At 50.0% G+C, this 23,392-nt stretch overlaps 1 protein-coding gene across 5 annotated transcripts; it reads right to left on the reverse strand.

Annotated features, from left to right (window-relative positions):
* Positions 1–4,939: 4,939 nt before the first annotated feature.
* Positions 4,940–21,906, reverse strand: Cln8 (CLN8 transmembrane ER and ERGIC protein). Of its 5 annotated transcripts, none has more exons than XM_085680676.2 (4): positions 21,585–21,906; positions 15,184–15,251; positions 7,604–8,259; positions 4,940–6,407 (listed from the first exon to the last, which is right to left on the reverse strand). In XM_085680676.2, the coding sequence occupies exons 3-4, from the start codon at positions 8,144–8,146 to the stop codon at positions 6,081–6,083; spliced, it is 870 nt and encodes a 289-aa protein (XP_085536802.1). In that variant the 5' UTR covers positions 8,147–8,259; positions 15,184–15,251; positions 21,585–21,906; the 3' UTR covers positions 4,940–6,080. The 5 variants fall into 5 exon arrangements, with proteins under 5 accessions (XP_085536802.1, XP_048312227.1, XP_048312225.1 ...); XM_048456270.3 differs by having other exon boundaries at positions 15,180–15,251; XM_048456268.3 differs by lacking the exons at positions 15,184–15,251; positions 21,585–21,906 and adding an exon at positions 14,189–14,313.
* Between the last annotated feature and the right edge of the window lie 1,486 nt (positions 21,907–23,392).

Raw genomic sequence — 23,392 nt, forward strand, 5'->3', positions numbered from 1 at the left:
CCTTGTTGGAGTAGATATGGCCTTGCTGGAGGAAGTGTGCCACCGTGGAGGGAGATCTTGAGGTCTTATAGGTTCAAGCAATGCCCAGTGTGACACAGTTTCCTTCTGCTGCCTGCGGATCAAGATGTAGAACTCTCAGCTCCTTCTCCAGCATCATGTCTGCCTGCACACCATCACACTTCTTGCCGTGACAATAATGGGCTAAGCATCTGAACTATAAGCCAGACCCAATGACATGTTTTCCTTTATAAGAGTGGCCACGGGCATGGTATCTCTGCACAGCAATAAAAACCTAAGACAACATACATGTAGTCAAACAGTCATACACAGAAAAAATATTAATTCATCAATTAAAAAGAACTATTAGCTGGTTGTGGTGGAATGTAACTGTAATCCTAGCACAAAGAAGCTGAGGCAGGAGGATGGAGCTTTTCCAGGTGCACCTCAAACCAAAACAAAAGCCCACAGCTTCTTAGAGGCTATAAGACTATACTGTCTACAACCCTAGATAGTTGCTTAAATCACGTCACATTTCATATACACAAAGGAAAAAACTCATGAACTGTATCTCCTACCGCCAACAGCATGCAATTAGACCATATCTGGAACCTCAGTTTCCTTGTTCACTGCTCTGAGGAAACCCAGGAGATGGGCATGGGGAAGGAAATGGGTTGTTGATATTGTTTGGCCCAGAAGGGGCAAGGACAGCTCCCAATCTCTACCTTGCCAACTGCAGCCTCACAAAGGCGGGGAAATGCGCTTGTGTGGATTTAGCTGTAAACCTTAATTATCAGAGCTAGAAGTCTCCATCATGAGGGAGGAGTCCCCACTGATGTCACTAATTATCCTCATCCCCCAAATGGAATTTTCTAGAGACGCTCTGATCCCCACTATGATCTCATAATGCCAGTGCCAGGCCTCATGGGCATCCAGGCAGCAGCTTTCCCCTGGGTTTGATTGCCAACTCATGATCTCACTCACATTCTGAGAAATTCCCAGAGCAAGGCAAGACTCAACTATTCCACTCCGCTTAGGGAGTTCCACACAACCTATGTCCAAATTCCCCCCTTTGCTTGTCTTAATCAGGTTACCAAAATTAACATTATCACCGAGTGGCAAACAGATCAAGACTTCTGACGTGACACTCCAAGGGAGAGCAGGTTTACGTGGTACTCTAGCCAGATGTGTGCCTCGAACCCACCAGTCTGACAAACGTCATACCGGTAAAACAGAGGGACGGTGCTAACATCACCGGCTGCTGCTGAGGCTGAGGCACCACAGCCGGCTGACTGACACAGGAGACATGACTCAGTCATCCTGGAGAGGGAGGACACGCGGGAAGGAAATGTCAGGATGTAATTAGAGAAAAAGTCTGAACTCCGGTTGAGCTGGCATAGTTACACGTGGAAATGTTTTTGTCCTTAAAAGCACTGAGTACCAAGAGGTAAAGGGGTAGCAAGCCAGAAGTGATGAGCCCGGTAGTCTCAGCAGGCAGGAGGGCTGAAACCCCAGTTTGAAGGCAGCCTGGGCAGTATGGGGAGACCCATCTCCAAAGAAAAGGACAGGGGACAAAGGAAGTCTTAAAACTGAGTGACAAGGAGACAGGCAACGAGACAGGCTGGGAAGAACTGCTTTACCGTGTGACCGAACGCTAGAAATTGGCAAATCTGAAAGGGGGAAAAAAGGAAAGGAAAGGCATTTTGGCTTGTTTTTTTTTTTTTTTTTTCATTTTCCCAGCTTTTATATTAAACAAACAAAGTGTCAGAAATAAAAGAAAATGAGATGGGGTAACTTACTTTAAACTCAGAGTCTGGCTCCTGAACTGACAAAGGGGGTCCCGAAAGGTCAGTGACCCCATCCTGGAAGTGTCCACTGAGAGAAACTGTTCATATGGAAGGGCTGGTGAAGCTTGTCAGTGCGCTCACATCCGGAGATGGGGAGGCAGAGGGGAGCCTTGAGTTGCTCTTAGGAGGCTAGTGTCCAATCCTGCATCCTTTGTTCCCCGCTGCCCCTCAGGCAGGTCCTTGCAGTGACAAGAGCAGATGGCCCTGTAGATATGACTACACTAGCCAGAAAGGAACAGGAAATGGGGGTGGGGAGGCTCTCTGCTTTAGGAGCTAACCTTCCTTCGGGAAGAAAAAAGAAGCGTCAGTCCCTCTGTGTTTGCTGGTCAGTTCCACCACACCCGAATGCCAGGGTGATCAGGGAGACAGGGAACCACTCCAGAGGGTCCACTGGCCACGAGTTCAGTGTGACTGAGCCAAACAAGAGCCACAGATTAAGTAAGGAAAACCAAGTTTGTTTGTTTTCCTGAGCTTTCCAGTGCTGTGTGATGTACATTTGAGCCAGTCACAGAGCTAAGGAAAGCACACATGGAGGAAGCTACAGCCCATCTCTGGCTCCACAGCAAGCTGTCCCTCCTCTGTTTGTTTTGTGTGGAAACAATGTTTCTGGGTGGACCTAGTGTGCTGAGAAGTCCCTTGAGCCAGGAGAACCGAGGCAGAGATACATGTGCTGTGCTCCTGAGACTCTGTGGCTCACACAGCGGGTTTTGAAAGCCAACACAGCCAACGCTGTGAAAGTTACAGGGACTGCAACCAGTTTTGTTTTAAACTTTTAGCAGGGATTCTCACCCCGCCCCAACCATCCTTCCTCCTTAATTGCTCAGAAAGGGGCAGGCTCCCATGGGCTTCAGCAAAGGACGGCATCAAGCTTAGCAAGGGGTCTTTAGACGGCAAGGTTTGCATCTATAACGTTTAGCAATAACTAAGGATTTCAGCTTTGGGTTCATTCTTGAAATACATTGACGAGTTTGGAGCTATTAATTTAACATAGCGAACTAACAGGAAATGCAAAGCCTCGAACAGACTGGAGCATAACAATGAAATCACCAAATATAAACCAGCAGGATGGCAAACGGGAGGTGAGTTCTCACGGCGGGTTCCAAGTCGGAAGCTAGAGCACTCTGCACTCTGCGTCAGCGACATCCAGAACCCAAGGCTCCAGAGGCAAGGTAGGGTTTGTCCCTCTGACCCAGGGCTCAGGCTACACTGTCAGCAAAGTCAGTCATGACAGAGGCAACATTCACTCTGAGTCAGCAGAGAAAAGATAATGAAAGTCTCTCTCTCTCCTCTCTCATTCCCATGCAGACCGCCTGCCTGCCCAGGTCTCTTCCCAGGGCTTTCCTTGCTGTGTGGGTTGGTGATGGCTCCCTGGCCTCCTATCCTGTCTTACCTTGTTGAAACTACCCTCAGCAAACATTCTGTCTCCCTTCTGGGTTGGCATGTCTTCTGCCACACACAGGAACACACACGATACCTGGCGTTTGTTGGTTCATCCACTCACTTGCCAATGGCTGGGCACCCATACCTGGAATAAGTCAGGGAACCAGAGACGCCAGCCCTCGTGTGGCTCATGAAACCCTACTGGCACTGGGTGGGCCAACACTCTTTTGGCACTAGCATTTGAATGCACCCCTCCAAAGTCATGTTGATACGTTACATCTACAGTGGGGGGGCAAAGAGGGGCCTCCTCGCAGCCACTGGCTTCCACAAGCAGCAACAGCCCCAGCCAGAGGACATGTAAGCCGCCATGTTCCCAGCTATGATCAGAGCCTTCTGAAGCCCCCCAGGAAACTAAGTTAGGATTATTTTGTCTTTTCAGTCCTTCTGCTCCTTGAAGATGCAACATCCCTTACTCCCAGGGGTAAAGCAATGTCCCACATAGGAAGGACCAGGCCTCTTCCTGACTGAAGCCACCAGCATCTGACCTTAGACCTCCACACCTGCAAAACTAGATGTGCTTAAGTCTCGGCTCTTCCTCTGGGACAGGCTCAGGTGTCGTCTCTACAGCACACAGCACAGACAATTCAGAATTCCCAACAGGAGGGTCGCACGGGCTGTGTGAACAGGCGCAACAGAGCTCAGGCAGAGACCTGGCCCCTTGCTAGTGATGTCACTGTGGACAGTCACCATCTGTCTGGACCTCAGCTTCCCCAGCTAAACTGTGGGAGCAACAGCGCCTCCTGGGAAGCTGTCTGTGTGAAGAGAGCCATGGCAGCCAAATACCTCATAAAAGACAATAGCAGACAGCCAGTAACTAGCTGTGTCGTCCCAAGCCCAGCACTACTTGGGTGAGCCAGTAACATGCTGAGAGAAATAAGAGCTGGGGCTAAATTAAAGGGGCAGGGGCAAGTCATCAATAAGAGATGGGGAAGACACTGGGCTGTTTCCTGTCACTCCATATCCCCGACCCGTCACATTCTCTGATTTTGAAAATAGCACGGATACGTAAAAGTATTTCTCCACCCTGGGAGAAGGGCAGTACTGTTTTGGTTTTCCATGCCAGTCAGGAGGGAGAGCCTGTGTTCTTTGTGCAGTAGCCGAAGACAGAAGGCAGGCAGGGCTGCATACAGGCTACCTCAGGACTCTACCATTAACCAACGCCGCACCCTGTTCTGATTCCTACCAGGCTGTGCAGGAGTCTTGGGCACACATGCAGCCAGACCTTGGCTGGTGTGGGCCACAGCAGGCCAAGTCCAGGCTCACATCAGTGCCCTCTGCACCATGCCCCTATAGCTAGAAAGGGTGGCTACTCTCTAGGCAATAAAGGCAGGGGGGATACTGGTCACATCACCCCCAGGGCCTTCTCATCCGACACTCTAGTTTCCAAAGTCCCAGGGGGAAGTCCTAGTCAGGAAGGAGATGTGTGTGGAACAACCAGAGGCCACCTCAGCCTCCGGACGACGTCCAGGTGACACGCATAACGACAGAGGATATAGTGTGATGTCACGCTCCTAGAGCAGGCCAGAGAAAGCCAGCTAACTTTCCTACTGTCTTCTGGTCACACAAAGACTTGTCAACACGTCCTGGACACAGAGTGTTCTCAGACACTCCAACGTGAGCCTGAGCTTGCGTTAGCAGACAAGAACTGGCGTGTGTTTGTGTTCTGGAAATGACCATAACTTTATTAAACTTCTGCCCAGTTAAAAATGGCCAGGCTTGTGCCCGTGCAAAGCAGATATGGGAGCTACAGGGTTTCCAGGTGGTAATCTTAGGGACATAAAATACTTTCTTAGAGTGAAATAAATAGGCGCCATACATCCTGATAAAGTTCAAGCACTAGTATCCCAAACATGCTGAGGCCCATGATCCATGGCAAGAATAGGTCACACATGATTTTCAAGACCAACTACCACCTCAAAGGTAGTTTTGACAAAAATAAACTGTACTTTAATTTATACTCCTGAGGAAAGTTTCTGTGTCCGCCATTAGCATGGGCAGTTGGTGTCTGGACGTCTTGCCCACAAACAGTGCACTAAGAAGAACACCTGCCTACAGCCACATCAGGCAAGCTTTTTGCTCTGTACCTTGGCAACTCGGGGAGAGCATCTCATCTCTAGGTACAGGACCCCTCACAGCCCAGAGGGGAAAAGTCACTGCCCTGCCTTGAAATTGACAGAGCAGAACTGGGGCTAGCCTAGCCACTTTCATCAACCAGAAATAGCTAGAAGATCCAGATCCCATGCCAGGAAGGGTAGATAAACTCTAGGACCATTCAGCCATTGAGAAAAACCCTTCACCAGAACTGTGTTCTTCCACCGCTTGCCACTAGAGGGTGCTGCTGTGCCACCGGCTTAAAATTCCACACGCTGGGAAAAATTTTCAAATACCAGCAAATCACATTTTCTTGGGCCGATTCTTTGTAATGAAACAGAATGTGACTCCCAAATAAGGCACGCAGGCTGTGGGTGTGCTGATTCATCCACACCCACACGAGTCCTTCCTAATGAAGTCCTTTCAAGTATTCAGGCTGGCCTCCTCAGCAACTTGCACACACCATGGCTCCTTTCCTGACCCCAACCCGGCAGGCACAGCATGGCTGAGGCCACACCAGAGGAATAATCGGAAGAAGACCATGATGGCAAAGTCCTCCTGCAGGCAAAACAAGGTCCCAGTAATACTTCATGGCTACTTCAGAACTAACGCTAAAGGACAAGTTAGTATTCACCTAGATCTAAACTCATTCACGACCTCCTCTGCTCAGAGCTCTGCTGAACCCTGGGCATGCGTCCGCTGGCATCAGAGCCTCTTTTTCTGAGGCACCTGGCCATTGGTCCTTTCTTGCCTGCCGCCCTTGGTATCGGACGGCTGCGCAAAGTTCCAGTCCACGGGGTTGAGAAGCTGTTGGGTCTTTTTGTGTGTCCAATAGGGGTTAATGATGAGTGTGAGCAGGGCCAGTCCACAGAGGAAGAGTGCGAAGTGAGGCAGGTAGAGGCTGTCGACGAGGGCGCCCCAGTGCTGGAAGCACACCCACCACATGTGGTAGGTGAGGATCATGCGGCAATGGAACATGTGGATCATCAGCCACTGGTTGACCTTCCAGAACAGGGAGTCTGACCAACCAGCCTGTGGACAAGACAAACACCGTGTCAGTATGGGAGGCGAGAAGGTATGGGCGCCCTTCATGCGCCGTGAACTCAGTTCAAAGCAACAGGCTTCATGCCAGCATCTGCTCTCCAGGGCTTAATTCTGAAGGAAGATGAGAGCCTGGGCCAGCGTCTCATCGGTGGGGCCTGCTCTGCTTACTTCCCGCTCCCTAAGGCAAGACTCAAATCTTTCTATCTTGAATTAGCTTGTATCATAGAGCAAATGGGCCCCTTTTACCTAGCAGCAGCGGGCACACACCCTGGAGCAGTCTGGATAGAAGGTACGTCCAGGTTCCTCTAGCTCATTCACCTCGGAGGGCATTGGATGAAGGCTAAAGTGGACTTTGTGTAACTCCACGCTCTGAGCACATTAGTGAGTTTCTGCAGTTGGAGCCGAAGCTGAGCAGCACCCAAAGCCTTGCCATGGACAAAAGCCAAGTCCGGCCACCCCACATAGTCCAGGTGCTTCCCGGCAGCAGCCTTCGGGTCTCCTCAGACTGCCAACCCCAGACACAGACATCCAGCTGCTCCCTCCCAGGATGAGACAGGACCCTGTCTGTACTCAGTGGCTAGGGATGGGCTGCTAGACTCAGGCTCAGCTGTGAGAGCAGGAAGCCAAGGGGAGGGCTACTATTTTGGAGGCAGGACCGCTGATCTGAGTGAAGGCTCTCTATGAGGCTATGTGACATCAGCTCCAGGTGGACCAGGAACTAACTTCTGAATCCAGCAAACTAACAAAAGAGAGTTGCTCTCACACGGCCATAAAAAGGCATGCACATGCTGACACACCTCGAAGGCTGAGAGCCACTGAGTTAAGAGATGGCCTTGTGAGTGTATGTATAATCACAAATAGATCGCTCCAGAACATTTTAAGTATCGAAGTAAAACAACAATGCTTTCTACGACATTATACTACTAGTGACTGAGTCCAAAGAGCCAATCATCTTTCTTTTAACTCCAAGACTTAAATTTGAGAAGATGGAATTTAACCAGATGTTGGCTTGCTGCCCAGCTGCCTCGCGGCAGGTCCCGGTGACACTCTGGTTAGTGTGGTACTGCCTGAGGCGCCCTGCTCTGCGGGTGGCCATGGCACTCACTCCCCCATCCCGGCTCCCCTCCCCCCAACCCTTACCCACCTTCACAGCACGCCCCCATTCCCCGTGTCCCCTCACCCACCTTCAGGAGCATCCAGGAAATGCAGGTGAAGGGTGTGCTCATCTCCAACAGAAGAGTGGTCATGGCCAGATAGTGGCCGGCTCTGAGATTCGCCACGGAACCCAGGAACCCAAGAAAGGCAAAGAGGTGGTGGACAACCAAAAACAAGTCGAACGTCCGGAAGCACAGGTTGGACAGGTGGACAGCCACATTCTCAAAGAGGAAGAATCCAGTGGCCGTGGCGACGTGAAACCAACACCAGTTCTGCTGCCCGAGAGCCTTGTCGGCGTGGAGCACGGGGTCCCCCAGCAGAGCCCACAGGCCGGCAGCCGTGCTCTGAACACCAAAGACTGCACGGGTAGCGGCCAGGTTCCAGAAGACCTTCTCTTTGGCCAGCAGAGAGCGGTAGGTGGCATTCAGGGAGGATGACAGCTGGTGGCAGACCACGAAGACGCCCAGGTAGAAGACAAAGCCAGCGACCGCCAGAGTCGAGCGAATCTTCCAGGAAGCATAGTCCAGGTCAAAAATACTCTCCGCCATGACATGGTTGCTTACAGGGGTCATGATTGATCTGGATGCCAGGGGTGTCCCTGGGCCAACACAGGGCTGCTGGGCCTGACACCGCCCCTCACTTTCAGTGAAGCCGTCTCAAGGATCTTCGGGTATCCATTCCCAATCTGAAGAAAGAAAGTTCACCTCAGAAGAAGCAGGAAAACAAAAAGCACCATGGCTTCCTTCCCACGCATGGTCTGCACACCTTTACCCCATCAAAGGACAATGTGTGGGGAGTATTTAAGTTCTACCTCACTTTGATGCTTGCAGACAGACACAAACCCTGCAAGAGACCTACAGACAGCATAAGAGAAGGAACTAGGCTGACCCAGAGATGCTCAGCCACGAAGGGAGGCAGACACGCTCTGACTCGGAAATGGGCTGTGCTCTTCCCACAGAACTCGAGTCTCAGCCCTCGCCTTTGCAGCAGTCCGGTCATAAGCTACATAATCCACAATCCCAGACACTGAAATACACTCTGCTGAGTCACTTCACCTCCAGAGTCTGAGATAAGAACCTTTCTTTCACGCTCTGTGTTTGGGAGAACTGTTAATAAAAACACCATGATCTCTGCCAAGTCCATGGGCATGGGGCCAGGGAAACACCTGGGTTCAAATCCTACTCCTGCCTGTACTGGCCATGTGACCTTTAGACACGGGACTTGGTTTCCCCAGAAGGAGAGCACACCATGAGCACTGGAGAGTAGAGGATGCTGCGGGTCTGAGGCAATGTGTGGTATGTGGTACAGGCTGGGGTTTCCTAATGTGGAACATCCTGAAAGTTCACTTCCTGAAATGGCTATGCATTTGTTTTAGAGTTCACATCAACAGCCTGACCTGTGGTGCTTTTCAAGACTCTAGTCGAGCTTCCAGAGTAAGCCGGAACTCCTGCTGCCGGGACCCACCAGTGTTTGGGTATGACCCGCTTCCTTTCCCGGGCCCTGACCTCGAACACTCTGCGCCTTTGTTCCACGCTCCAGCTCTCAAGCTCCGAGTTCCACCTTCTCTGCAGATGCCCTGTCCCTGGGCCCGACCAGCCATCTTCAATCCACCTGTTTCAAATGCTCTCTAGTCTTGAGAAGCACCCTGCGCTGGGCCAAATGCCCTCCAGACAAACTCGCGTGCCCTCTGGGCCCACACCTGAGCTGCACTCTAGTCTTAGCCCCAGCCAGCACCACGGAAGCCCTCGGAGGCGGAAGCCCAACCTGCCCATCTTTAAAACCCAGATGCCTGGTACAATGGCTGACAGACACGAAATACTTGCAGAATGCATGCAGATTTGAAATTGTGCTTAAATGGTGAGAGGTACCTAAACTGGATCTGCTTTGTGAAACCGTAAACATGAGAGGGTCAAGGCTGGAGGAAATCATGAGACCTGACCAGCTCACCAGTCACCACAGGCCAGTCCCACTGCAAGCAGGGCAAACCCTGACCCTACTTTCTCAGGGGCGGGGTGCCTTGGGGGAAGGAGGCAGAACAGGGCAGGGCTCTGCACTCATCAACCATGAGGCAACTGGGCACAGTACTAGAGCACCACATCAGCCTCCTACACTAACTCACTCATCTGTAGCCACAGAAAGCACCAGAACACAAGGTTTGTGGGCTTGAGTGTCAGGGTGGCCCCAAAGGACAAAGGAACCCCTGGCCATTATGCTCTTAGCTTGGCATGACGATGTCCTGGAAGTGCTGGTTTTCCCCTTACTTTAACACAGGATGCAGTTATGTGGGCACAACTCACACACCCATGTGTCCCCTTTGATCCCTGGAGCCCCGTGTCACTGTCCTGATGTGTGTTTCCGGACACACGGAAACGTTCTCTGGAGAGGACAACCCAGAGGCTGTTCTGTACGCAGCCTACACCTGGGGCTCATGCCTCCTCGGCTTGTAGCAACACTCAACTATTCCACGTTTCCGATGACTCCAAAAGCTACTCTCACTGAAACAAAATGGAACACGCTCCTACACGGCTGGGGCACCTGGCTTGCTAAGGCTCTTCTGAGAATGAAGGCTGGCTTTGAACTCCTGATGCCCCTGCAATCCTGAGTACTGTATACCTCCTAACCCAGGCACATTCATGCCTAGTAGAGGGCTAGGCAGGAAGGCAGATCTTCTTCCTGGACCTGGAGTAAAAAAGCCCCACTTTGCACTTGCCCACACAAGTTCCCATTCTGTTGCGATTGCATCACTGTGCCAGGAGCCAAGATGGCAGCTTCCATGGGGTCTGGGCAAACCCCCAACTCTGGAAATCTCTACTCGATCTACTTCCTAAATCAAGGGACACAAACACTGTCTCAAGAAGGTTCTGGTTGTGTCAGAGTGGGAGGAAGCCCAGAGCCTCAAGATCAGTGGCTTCTCACAGATTCACTGAGCACGGTGGCTAACCCTGGAAATAAAATCTACACGGAAATACAGGATAGCGGAGTGTGAAGCTCCGCGGTGTCAGGCGCATCCAACTAGTCTGTTTCCTCTTCACCAGAGAGAGAGAGAGAATGGCTCCAAATCTTCAAGGTACCTTTGGAGGGGGGGCATCTAAAGGAAGACCTCCACATCAGTCACTGACACAGACACAGCAGAGGAGACGTCCTGGCCATTCCAGATCAGGAGCTAAACAATTACAGAAATGGTGACTTATACACCAGAACACACCCCACACTTCAAGTCCTATCCACCGCTTCCCCAGGCTGCTTCAGGTGCTCAGACCTCCCGCTCTGTCGGTTTCCATAAAGCACCATGCACAGAGCCCTGCGCGGCCTGTGACGTCTCAGCAGCTAACAGCGCTAAGCATCCTTCATCTGGGGAGGCGGCAGCAAGGTAAACTTCAACACCCTCAGCCATGAGAGTAACAGGCCAGGTTCACCTGGCTGGTGTTGGGATGCAGCTGGCCATCCCTCCCCAGAGGCCTGGAGAGCACTGCTGGTCACTCTGCGGTGTCACAGCTGTGCCCAGTGGGCAGCTCAGATGCGTGTGGGACCAGCTCAGTTCTCCTTTTGCGTTCATTTCTACTCCTCAAACAGACCACATCCGTCTGACATTAGAAAGGCAAAAAAGGGGACACTGAGGTCACAACCATTCCCCTTCTGCATGTCTGCTTCGCACCAAGCCCAGCTCGGGGACTTCTCCATACTGCTTACGGCCTAAAGTAAGCTGCACAGCGGCAGCCACGGCGCCCACCAGTTAACCTTCAGCCCTCAAGCTCCATGGAGGAGCCAAAGGCAGGGCTACCACTAGCCTGAGCCCAGGAACCACTGCAACTCACCAATTCTGTGTTCCTCTGAGATGGGGGCGGGGAATGGCTCTCCAAAGCTCCTCTTATTCTATTACAGTCAGTGGCCTGAGCTCTACTTGTACTGAACTGTGCCTTTTAAAAAGAATATCTCCTGCTGGAGAGATGGCTCAGTAGTTGGGAGCACTGTCTGCTCTCCCAGAGGACCCGGGTTCAACTCCCAGCACCCACATGGCAGCTCACAACTGTCTGTTAACTCCAGCTCCAGGGAATCTGACACCTTTATACCAAATGCACAATAAAATAAAGTTAAATAAATACATTTTTTAAAACCTCAGTTGTACACAAATGGATGAGGGTGTCAGTTTGGTGCTGCAGTGTGACCAGAGGGCCACATCACCAGGAGCTTAGAACCCTTTAGCTTTCTATTTTAAGTGAGTTCCTCCAGACTGCTTGGTATAGCAGAACTTCTATGTTTAGTTAGGATAACGAGCCCCAACCTTGGAACTGCAGTCACAGGGAATAACCCTGGGACAAAGGGATCTATTAACGTATCGAAGCTGACACTGGCTGCTAGCTTCTCCCAGAAGCCCCTACCCATTATGGGGGCGGTTCCTGGCTAAGATACCTTACCCCACCACTGTGAACTTCTCCAGCCCAGGGGCTGGGCTGCCTTTCCCTCAGCTGCTCTTCCCTATATAACTCAGTCATCGCCATTTTGGTTATGCAACCCTTTTTGCCTTTTCGGCCTCTTGGTCTGCTGGTCTCCTGGCTCTCTTCTCTTCCCTCCCCTCCAACGGCCTGGCTCAGGGTCATGTTCACTCTGGGCTCTCCCAGATGCCTCTGCTCTCCCTCACCTCTCTGATAAACCTTCCCCTCCACCTAGGAGCCATCACATCCTCCCTTCATCTCTTCTGTCACCATCAGACGCACCATTTACACTGCACAGAGCAGGTCCAGTTGTTTCCCAATTCTCAATCAGGGGGTGGTCTCTGGGGCACAGAAAGCTTCCTTGATTTCTCTTCCCACGGGGTGGGGGAGGGTGCAGTGATGGCCCCACAGGCTGCGGTTTTACTGCACCCCAGGACACTCAGCAGTTCTGCCTCTCACTCACAAGTCTTAGCTCACTCAGCGCTTGGGCACTTGTTTTGGTTACTGACGGCAGAAACCCTCCCGCCCTCTGCGTTTTCTTCTCCACACTGGCTGTCACTCTTCTCTGACGGGATCAACAGAGCATGCCCGTGGGCTAACCCGTTCAGCATCGCAGGCAGGTGTTTGGGCACAGTATTTCCCCAACATCAAAAGGAATGCATGCTGACACAGAGCTGCGGAGCATGAGCCTGGAAATGGAGAAACGAAACCTCATTATCCCCCTCCTCCGAGCAAGATCTAAGCAACACCACCAGTTTCGGGCACACGCTGAGTCAGTTTTTCCCTAGATAAAACTGTTTCCTTTTTATTAAGAAAAAAAAGGGGGGGGGGATAAACACATGTAAGCTGTTTACTGTTTCTTTGCCTTTGGCAACAACACATCAGTAAATCTCCCTCCCTAATCCTCTTCTGTGTGGTTCTCAGTGGCCTAGGGGGACACATTCACCTACCCAGTGTCCTAACAGGGTTCTCCAGGTTCTCATTACCCTAAGATAGTCTGTACTAAGTACAGGGAGAACTTCTCTGGGCCTGGAAGGGAGGTCAGGGTCTACTGTAAGTGTTTCCATAACAACTAGAACCCAGAAGCTAGTGCAGGTCTACTAGAGTTAACAGAAGACCTGGTAGCTGGGTAGGCATCGCATAGTTTCACAATATCTGATGTCTCCTTAATATTTTAAACCTTTCCCAAGTGCTCACATTCTTCCTGAAAAGTTTTTTTGAAAAAAACATGGAAATAAATCCAGTATATAGCTACAGATTTCATATATACACAAGTAAGAAAATAGTGAAAAATTCAAACAGTACTTAGCAACTGCCACCTGCTCCCACTCATTCCAGATTCTTTTTATTATTTGTTTGTTTTGTTTTGCTTTTTCAGTTTTTCAAAACAAGGTTTCTCTGTAGCTTTGGAGCCTGTCCTGGAACTAGCTCTTGTAGTCCAGGCTGGCCTCCCAACTCAGAGATCCGCCTGCCTCTGCCTCCCGAATGTGGGATTAAAGGCGTGCGCCACCACCGAAGGCCTCAGACACTCAGGAGCAGAGTTCCACCCTATCCTTCCTTATCTGAGCAGCACCGAGGGCCCAGAGCCTGTTATCTCCTGTACACTGCTGACTCCAACTAGGTGTTTTATTCTCCTCCCCCTTCAGTATATATGCTGACACCACCCAGAGCCACCTCCTGCCGACCAGTCAGTCCAACAGGGCCTTTTTTCTCCTGGTCCCATGATGATCCGTACATGCTCAAGTTCCCCAACCCTTAGCACTGTGCAGAGCTAGCCCAGCGTGTCCCGCTTCGCCCCAGAGGGTCCGTCCCTTTGCTGCTGCTCCTCGTTGTACCACGTTCTCTTGTTCCCGGTGTCGACCTGTGTACTCGCACTTAGTCTGACCTGTCCACTCGCGACCCCGCTGGCCCCATGCATGACCTGGAGGCCAAAGCCAAAACAATGTCTCCTTCCCGGATGGCCACGCAACGGCAGCCCCCGTGCAGGCGGGGGTGTACACCGGGCGCCCTCCACGCCTCACCTGCATTCAGGTGAGCAGAAGGTGGGCGCCGCCTCTTGGCCCATCAGCTGCTCAGACTCGGCGTCCCCGGGGCTCCAGCGCCGTGGACATACCCAGTGCTATTAACCAGACCAGGATACCGGCCGGTGGGTGGCACCGGAGACCAAGACCCCACGCCCACCTGTGTCTCCGCCTCGACGCCGGGCTTTCGGTCCGTCCCGCCCTGACCGCCGGAGGATTACCCACGACAGTGTCGCGAGCTGAGCAAACACGACCCACTGCGCACGCGCACCACCGCCGACAAGCCCAGGCCCCGCCTCCGTGGGGCACTACCAAGGCAGGCGCAGGGGTGCGGGCCGTACCACCCAGCGCCGCGAGGGCGCCTGGATTTCTGCAGCGAGCTATGCTGGATTTGACTGTCCTGATTCAAGCTGGCTCTGGAACCCTGAAGAAGGGTAGGGAGGGGGCCGTGGGACAATTTCTCAAGAACACTCAACTGAGACCCTACACGACCCCTCCATTCTTCTGCATGGACCTGTCCCACAAGACCCTCCCCACGTATGCCCAACCAGTGTCCCTTGGGCCTCTGAGGTTCCTTGCAGAGGTGATGGGCAAACCCTTGTGTACGTCTCTCGGTTGGTGTTTCCTCGTTGTGGGCCAGCGCTTGAAGCTAGCATATTGTGCTCAGGCGGGCAGAATGGACCAGAGCGCGTCCCTTGCTACAAAAAGCATTGCCTTCCGGGTGGCTCCTGTCTGTACAGTGGGTTCTGCTCAAAGTCAAGCCCGGTGCTCCTGCCAAGAGCCGAAGCTAGTTGGCCTTGGATCCCTAAAGACAGCAATTACTGGAAGGGCAAAGACCTCCCGACCCCAATTCACCTATGCCATTCACCTACCCAAGGACCTGTTAGGGCTCGTAGGATAGCAGAGGGCAGAGCAGAATCGGTCCCCTCTCTCTGAGTAGATGGCCAGCCCTTGGAGAAGCACAGCAGGAGAACACTGGCTCCGGAGTCACACAGCTGGCCTGCTGCGCCTTGTGCAATGTTAGCTAGTCAGGTGTTTGCAAATTCTTATCTTTTATCCTGATGCCCACCCTATCCTGGATTGTACCACATCTTATCTTGAGGCAGGATAGCTCGTTCGAAAAGACTCCAGAAGGCGTAAACTATACATACCTACCCCACTTGCTCCTGGTTCTGATTTTGTCTCTGAACGCCCAGGAATTTCAACACAGTTAACCAGGCCACCTGCAAAAGAACGTTTGAGGAAACAATGACCAATGAACTGTGACTTAAGCCCTATGTCCCTGTGACTTGTGCATAAGGGTCCCTTTGGAAGCACCACTGAACCATATCTGTTTAGGGGCAAGATTTACATTGACATTCAATTTTCAGGGTTTTTTTTTTTTTCTGTTTTCCATGGCATCTCTGAGCCCACGGTTAGCGCCTCAGTTTGTGTCTCCTCACTTTACTGTTGTAAGCAACTACTTGAGACCCTGTCTCAAAATAACAACAACAAAAAAAATTTAAAAAAAAAGAAAGGAGGGAAGGAAGGAAAGAAGAGAGAAAAAAGTGAACTGGGTGAGTTGGCATTGTTTTTGTAATCCTGGCCCTTTGGGAGGTGGACCTAGGAAACTCAGGAGGTTAAAGGTATTAGCCGTGTACTGAGGTTAAGGCCAACCTGGATTAGCCTGCTTTCAAAAAAAAAAACCAAACAAATCCAGTCTGACTGCTGTTCTGCTGTCACCACCTGCAGGATTACACCCCGGGCACTCCCTTCAGCCTGGTCAACCAAGACAGGAGTCTCCTCTAACCACTTCTTAACTTTCTGTGTGTCAGGTGCCACACCACTCGCTGGCTCACTCATCCATTAAGAAGTTACAGTTGCCTGCCCCAAGCACCTTGGTAAACATTCCATAGGAAGAAACCCAGTGCTCCTGGATGGAATCTCTAGGCTGCTGCCCTCAGATATTGTGTCATGGGCCATTTGAAGAAGGCAGATTGGAATGAGTGTGCTTGATCAAGGTGATGGTGAGGGGCAGTTTAACACTCGTTTCCTGGGGTGCTAGCAAAACGCAGTCATGCAATGTTTCCTTGTTTCAAGAAATTTCCTTCTACCATGTGAGTGTAGATATCGATGTCTGCTGTGGCATGCTCGGGAACACACACATATAAAATAATGAAAAGGAAAGATTTCCCTTAGAAGGTATTACTTAGAAGGCATTAGCACGTGGGTAATGAATCTCCTCTTGCCATGAATTTGAAAGAGAGCCAAGAAGAGTAATGTGGGAGGGACTTGGAGGGAGGAAAGGAAACGGAAGGGAGCAATGATGTAATTGTATTATAATCTCAAAAGAAAAAAAAATCTAATTCTTGCTTCTGGACTCCTGACAGAGTTCTCAAAGGGGCATGTGTGTGTGTCTGAGTGAGAGAGGAAGAAAGATTCCTAAACTTGGATTCATGCAGTCATTCCCCAGAGGCAGTAGTAGTCATGAGAACAAGAGACCCAGATCTAACCCACATGACTGGTTACCTGTAAGCACCTCTCCTCCTTGTCCCACATGTGTGCAAAGTGCTGGGCCCCTTGTCTTTGGGGGCAGGATAATGCATGAGGACTTTAGGGACAAACTGGCTATCAACTTGCATCTTACAAGAGAAGATGATCTTAAAAATGGGTAATCGAGGGGGACTAGAAAGGCAGGGAAAATCAAGAAGATGTGGGAAGGGAAAGGAGTCCCTCACCCCAGAGTCTGAATGAATTCACTGTAAATATTGCCTACAATGTTCTTATGCGATAATCCTTTTTATTTTATTTATCTATATATTTATTTATGTTGGTTTCACGGTCCTGGCTGTCCCAGAAGAGTGCTGGAATTGAGGGTATGTGCCACCCCACCTTGTACAATATTCCTTTTTAATGGAAATATTGCAAGCAAGAATGTTAAAATAGCTACAAGCCATAGCTAACACCTAAACCTGAGTGATCTTTGAGTTTAACTTCACTCCTCTCCCAGCCATAAACCTCCAGATTTCTGGGCATTTCACCGACAAGACTGTGAACTTTGTCCACAGTCAAGCGTATGTCTTAACTCCCTTGTCCTAGTAAAGATTTCTTCCACCTTTGTGACCCATGTTCTTACTTTGTCAGGCTGTAATCCTGTTCATTGTTCCTCAAAAACTGTACTCTGACTTTATTTACTAAAAGAAAAGTAAGTTCTTGGTCTTGGCTACGTGTTGTCTGTTTAGTAAGTACACCCAAGTTTAAACCTGTGTGAAAGCATTTTTCTTTCTTTTTTTTTTCCTGGAGACAGGGTTTCTCTGTGTAACAGTCCTGGCTGTCTTAGAACTCACTCTGTAGATCAGGCTGACCTCTAACTCACAAAGACCCACCTGCTTTTGCCTCCCAAGCGCTGGGATTAAAGGCGCGGGCCACCATTTTCTTAATTAGCCTTCAGTTCTCGTCATAATGACTTGTCCTGAAACTCCTTCCTTTCTTCTGTTGTGGCCAAAGCAGCCGCCTCACTTTTGATGAGGCCAATGCTGACCCCTTTCCTGAATCCTCTTTCTTCTGATTCAAAATTTGCCCAGACACTGTACCTTGTGTGGTTTTTGAGTTTGCCTGCCTGTATGTTTGTATGCCACATGAATGCAGTTCCTGAGGAGGTCAGAAAGAAAGTGTCAGATCTCTTGGAACTGAAGTTACAAACTCTTGTGAGTTACCATGTGGATACTAGGAACAGGAACCAGGTCCTCTGGAAGATCAGCCTGTGTTAACCACACTATTATTATTTATTATTATCCCTGTATTATTATTATATCCCTGTATTATTATTATTATCCCTGTAACCACTGGGACAAGCCTCCTGGCCTCCACCATCAGATGAACCATTAGAGTGCAGCTGGAACCCAGGTTTCTGATGTGTCAAAGGCTCAGTCACAAGCTCCTCTTTGCAATCTTCCCAGTGGCACATTCCACCCCACTTCCCAGCAGGGTCCTGTTAGGTTCTCAAGGTCCTGCCCTTGGGCCAGTTTGGCCAAGAATTCCACCAAGTTACTGCTAAGGCTTTCAGATTAAATTCCTGTTAAAAGGCAGCTTTTGCACCACCTGGCCTGCCCTCAGGGAGAAGTCTCTAGAGTCCCCGCAGCAGGGTCAGTGTCCTAGCCTGGGTATTTATTTCTCCACTGCAGACCCCACCTGTTCCCACTGCCCTCGTAATCAACCCCAGTCCACTGTCCCGGCTATAGAACCCCACTTGGACCGCCCTTTTCACAGCAGGCCTCTGGGGAAAACCTGACTGATTATTCCTGAATTTTTCATTGAATATTGCAATTTTTTGTTTTGTTTTGAGACCAGGTTTCTTTGTGTAACCCTGGCTGTCCTGGAACTCACTTTGTAGATGAGACTGGCCTCAAACTCTCAGAGATCTGTAGGCCTTCCAGCTGATAGAAACATACACTGTGCCTGTTTCTTTACCTAAAAGCACTTTCTGGAAACTTCATGAGTTCTGAGACACAAGGCACAGGGCCTGCAGCCAGAAACGGACCTTTAGGCAAGGAGTTGCTGGTAAGGTGACCTTGTAGCAGCACCAGGGCCTTCCTGAGTTAACCCTGTGATTCCAGAGTGTTTGGTCTCCACAGTGAGAGCAGGAGTGGTCTCATGACCCCAAAATCTTTGCCCTCTGAATTTCAGCCACACACAATGGGCAGGACTCATGGGAAGTAGGAAGTTAGTGGTTATAACGACAGTGCCCTAGTGGTCAGCTACAGACATCCTGACAGTGGCATGAGCAATTACATGGCTTTAATCTGGGGGACTTATCCCTGTGGGGACATGTGTCCATAGGGGCTTTCCTTGGTTGTCACAACTTTGGAGGTCGGGTGGTTAGGTGGTTCTGGCTTCAGAAGGGAAAAAGGTATCAGAGGTTCTATAGCACCAAATGAATCCCCAGCAGAAATTATCAGCATGGAATGTCACCGCTGGGGAGGATAAACAGTCATACCCAGGAAGGAGAAACACGCCTATCTTAACACTACAATACCACTGTAACATTTAGTGGGTCATGCCATGCTCGTAGGAATCATGGGGGCAGGGGTGCCATCTCCAGAGGGAACCTTTAGTGGAGGACACTGCGCCAGAAGGAACTGTTGGGAGAACACCATGCTTTAGTGGGAACCATTAGGGGTGTGCTATAATCTAGGAAGAAACTGTGAGGAAGGATGATATTTTCCAGTGGACTTTCCACTATCCCACAAAGGTCTGTGCTATACTTCCTGGGACAGTGCCAACCAGGACTGGGACTCAGGTGACATAGAAGGATAGAAGTATTTTTGTTTGTTTTGGTTTTGATATCCCTCCTAGTTGTGTGTGTGAGAGGGGAGGGGCTGTTGCATTCTTACACAAAGAATATTTGGCGACCCCAGGGCAACATTGAGAGTGTCATTGGTCCTCAGATGCCTTGTGAGAGCCAAAGTTATATTTGAAGTTTTAATTACTATACCACAGAGATCCATGAAACAAAAATGCCTCTGATCGACAAGCCCCTTGTGCAAGGACAGACAGTTCCTGGAATGCTGGAGGCTGTTGTTTAATGGGGAGAAGAAGCCACAGGTTTTCACTTCCCTAAAGGAGGTTGTTCGACCCGTCTGCACCAGAGGTGCTTAATCACATGTGGGCGGGAGATCCATAGGAAATATGCTAGGATGTATGTTTGCCCTGATTGGATGTAGGCCAAAGTTACATCAGATGTATGTTTGGACCGGATTGGAAATACTTAAGCTGCTGCACCTGTGATTGGGGCCATTTTCTGGAAACCCAGAGATGGATCTGGCCAGAGTCCATTCACCGGGCCAGTATTTAACAAAGACTTTTTAGGGGTCCTGATCTTATTAATAGCTCTCATAATTTTGGTTTTGTTTTTCCCAGATATTCTCGGAGACCCAGATAATTATACCCCAGCACTCAACACTCAACACTCCACCACACATTAAACCAGAATGGTATTTTCTTTTCGCTGACACTTAAAGTTTGCTTCAAATTTGGCCTTGGACTTGGTAGTGGTCTTAGTCTTGACCAGTGGGACTCACAACCTTCTACCCTGTATTTGAAACTGGTTCCCCTGGGCTTGAACACTTGCTACATGAGCCAGGCTAACTGGCCAGTGAGTGGATTGTCCTCCCATGCCATTATCGCTGAGATTATGGGGTATGTGCCACCACAGCTGGCTTTTAACATGGAACTAGGGACCCAGACTCCATCCTTGTGTCTATAAGGAAGGCACTTTACTGACTGGGCCAAGTCCTCAGCCAGACCTAGAGTGGTTTAGGTAAAATTTTCCTTCTTTTCTTTGGTTTTCTCCCTCTTCCTCTTTTCTTCACCAACCTTTTCCTTCTCTTTATTTTCTCTTCCCTCCTACTTTCCTTGTCCATCCTGCCATGATGCCGGGATCTAACAAAGTCTTCTTGACACTAAGCAAGCAGTCACATTTCCAGTCACTGAAAATACATTTTTTTTTCAAAGACAGGGTTTCACTATGTTGCCCAGGCTGGTTTCAAATTCCCGGGCTCCATAAATCCTCCTAAATCCTTCTGCTTCAACCTCCTGAGTGACTGTGACTACCGAAACATCCCACCCTATCAGACTTGGGACAACTTCATCTTAATACCTGTATGTAACCACCTTGATTTGCTTTTATTCTGGTTATTGTTTTATGAACAACTTAACAGACTCGGAGATAGCCTCCCCTCCTGGCCAACACAAAATGTAATGTGACTTGAGTCAAATATAAGCGCATATAAAAACATTTAGTGAATTGCAATATAATAACTCCTCTTTTGCAAGAGTTAGATAGACTGATACAGTAGGCAAATACAAGAAACAGTAAACGAGGCTCTGGTAAAAAGGATTCCTATTGGAAGTACTGTAAGAACTTAGACTGGAATAATATAGCTTGTCTGTTTACCTAATGTTTAATGGTTACCGGTAAGATCAGAACTCAAATGAATAGTGCTTGGCAGGTAGCGTTGGCTTAAGATTCTCAATCAATATTTAGAGCAAACGGATGGCCTCTTACCTCAAGCCTGTTTTCCCTCAGCCTTCTCCAACTTTTAACAGCCCGTTCATGTTCACATGGTATTCCAAATTCTAAAGAAAGTGGTATATTTAACACACAACACCTGACCCACCCATAAAGATTGACTTAGGAAAAGATAAAATGTGTTCAAATGAAAAAATAGAGGCACCAACTCAAGAGGTGTGGGGTCGACTTGACATTTAAGGAAAAAGACAAGAGGGGCTCTAAACAAGAGGACACAAAACCCTGAGGATCAATGCTGTATAGAATGGGCTCAGTTTTTTCCCTACCGTCTCAATAAAAGCAACCCAACTAACCTCCCAACTCCCTGCCTTGACGGGGTGTGAGATGGAAAACCCCACTTTGCTGTCAAGATTGGACTTGACTAAACTCCCTCTCGTCACAGTGCTTCCTGGTTTCCCAAGAGGCAGTGAGCAGGGAACAGTCTCAAGCTCCTACAACAGCAACACAGACTTTCTTCTATTTGCTAATCACCAAACAGAAAACTCACCTAAATGTTGTCTCCCCAGCTTTTCACCGCAGGCGCCTGCCTTGCTTTTCAACGTGTGACTGAGGCATCAGGCTGAGCCAAAGCCACCGACAAACCAAGGAGTGAAATGCCAAACAGTCCCAATGGTGGTGAAGGGACAGGGCTCCAGATATCCTCCCAGCGGCCAGGAATCGGGGCATTTCCTGCTTCTCGGCAGGCTGACAGAACGAGGCAGGCAAGGTAGTTGTAATAATCACTTTGTAGGCAGGGCTTCTTCAGGAATGAGGCCTAAGTCATCCTATATGAGTGGGCATCACAGGATGTCTAATAGGGAGCAGGCCTGTTACCAATGGGTGTAATCTTTAAGCCCCACCTACTGCTGGCCCTCATGGCAGTGCCCAGCTGGAGCCCAGCTGTCAGACCTGTTGTGTGAGCTGGTCAAAGGAGGGACAATTACATGACCCAGCGTGAGCCAGCATCCTGTCAGACCTGTGTGGGCAAGCAGCCTCCCTCGGCAGATGTGACCTAGTTGGCAAGTGCATACCCGGACTCCCGTGTAGAAGGAGAGCCCACACAGCCCAGCAAGGGCACACACAATTAGCTCATCTCTAAGCACATGGTGACAACATTCCTCTCAATACATAGTTGAGTGTTCTCCGTTGAGGAGGCCGTTCTTCGTTTTAAGCCTTATGTTCATGTGATATGTGTGCATTCTTTGTGGTTTTCACTTGTTGTGTTGTATGTGACTTCAGACATCCTTGGGGCCTGGATACATGCCCAGGTTTACAGATGTGGGAAGGTAACTAGGGGCTTTCCCTAGTAGGCACAGGACCCAGAACGACCGACCTGCCCTGTCTATCAGGCTCCGCTATGGGGGAGACACTAGCTCCTCCTCCCGCATCAGCTCTCTAAGCTCCGCCCCTTGCTGTATGCTTCCCGCCATGGTCCCTGTTCACAGCCAACGTCTTTTTGCTTGCCTGCTGGCTGGGTGCTCCCTGTGGCCTATTTGGTATGTTGTCCCTCTTGTTTCTAGAAGTTCTGTGCGAATAGACTCCCTCCCCCCCATAGTCTTCTATGTCCTTGTCTTGCCACCCTTGTTAAAGGCAGACTCAGGGTACGGTTTTAAATGATCTGCTAGACTCCAGCAGTCTGGATTCCCTGGACTCTAGGTGAATGATCCCTGGTCACCAGACTGGGCAGTGGCGAGAAGACTCCTCAGTGATCTACACAGGAGAACAAGACCTGTGTTCTGATGGCTGCCGATGGGGAGCTCTGGAGTTCTGGACTGAGCCGTGCGGGTCCAGGTCTAAATTCTGCCTGTATGACTGTTCTTCTGAATGGGTATTTTGAGACTCGGGGCTCTGTGGGGCTGCAGTCTTCCAGGATCACATCACCCACGCGGCAAGCGTGGGTACCTAGGCAACTGGGGTAGTGAGGGTTTCTCCCCTCTGGCACCCATCTCCACAGCATGCCTGGTCGGTCTCCTCTGCCATGCGGCTTCTGGGCGCTGGGGAAAGCAGTGTCACGGAGCAAGTACATGTGGCCTGCATGCTGAGACTGTCGCCACATTCGTCTTGAAATCCTTTTTTTTTTTTAATTTTATGTGTTTTCTATGCATTCGTGTTTGTGTAATATTTGCATGCCTGGTGCCCTCAGAGGCCAGGAGTAAATATAGGATCCCCTGGGACTGGAGTCACAGACAGTTGTGAGCTGTCTCATGGGAGCTGGGAGTCAAACCTGGGTCCTCTGGAAGAGCAGCCAGTGCTCCTAACTACTGTGCTATCTCTCCAGTCCCCGAATTACTGTTTTAAAGGACCAGCATGCTAAAG

This window comes from Myodes glareolus, chromosome 23 (genome assembly GCF_982192425.1).
Source record: "Myodes glareolus chromosome 23, mMyoGla1.1, whole genome shotgun sequence".
In the NCBI taxonomy this organism is placed as follows: Eukaryota; Metazoa; Chordata; class Mammalia; order Rodentia; family Cricetidae; genus Myodes; species Myodes glareolus.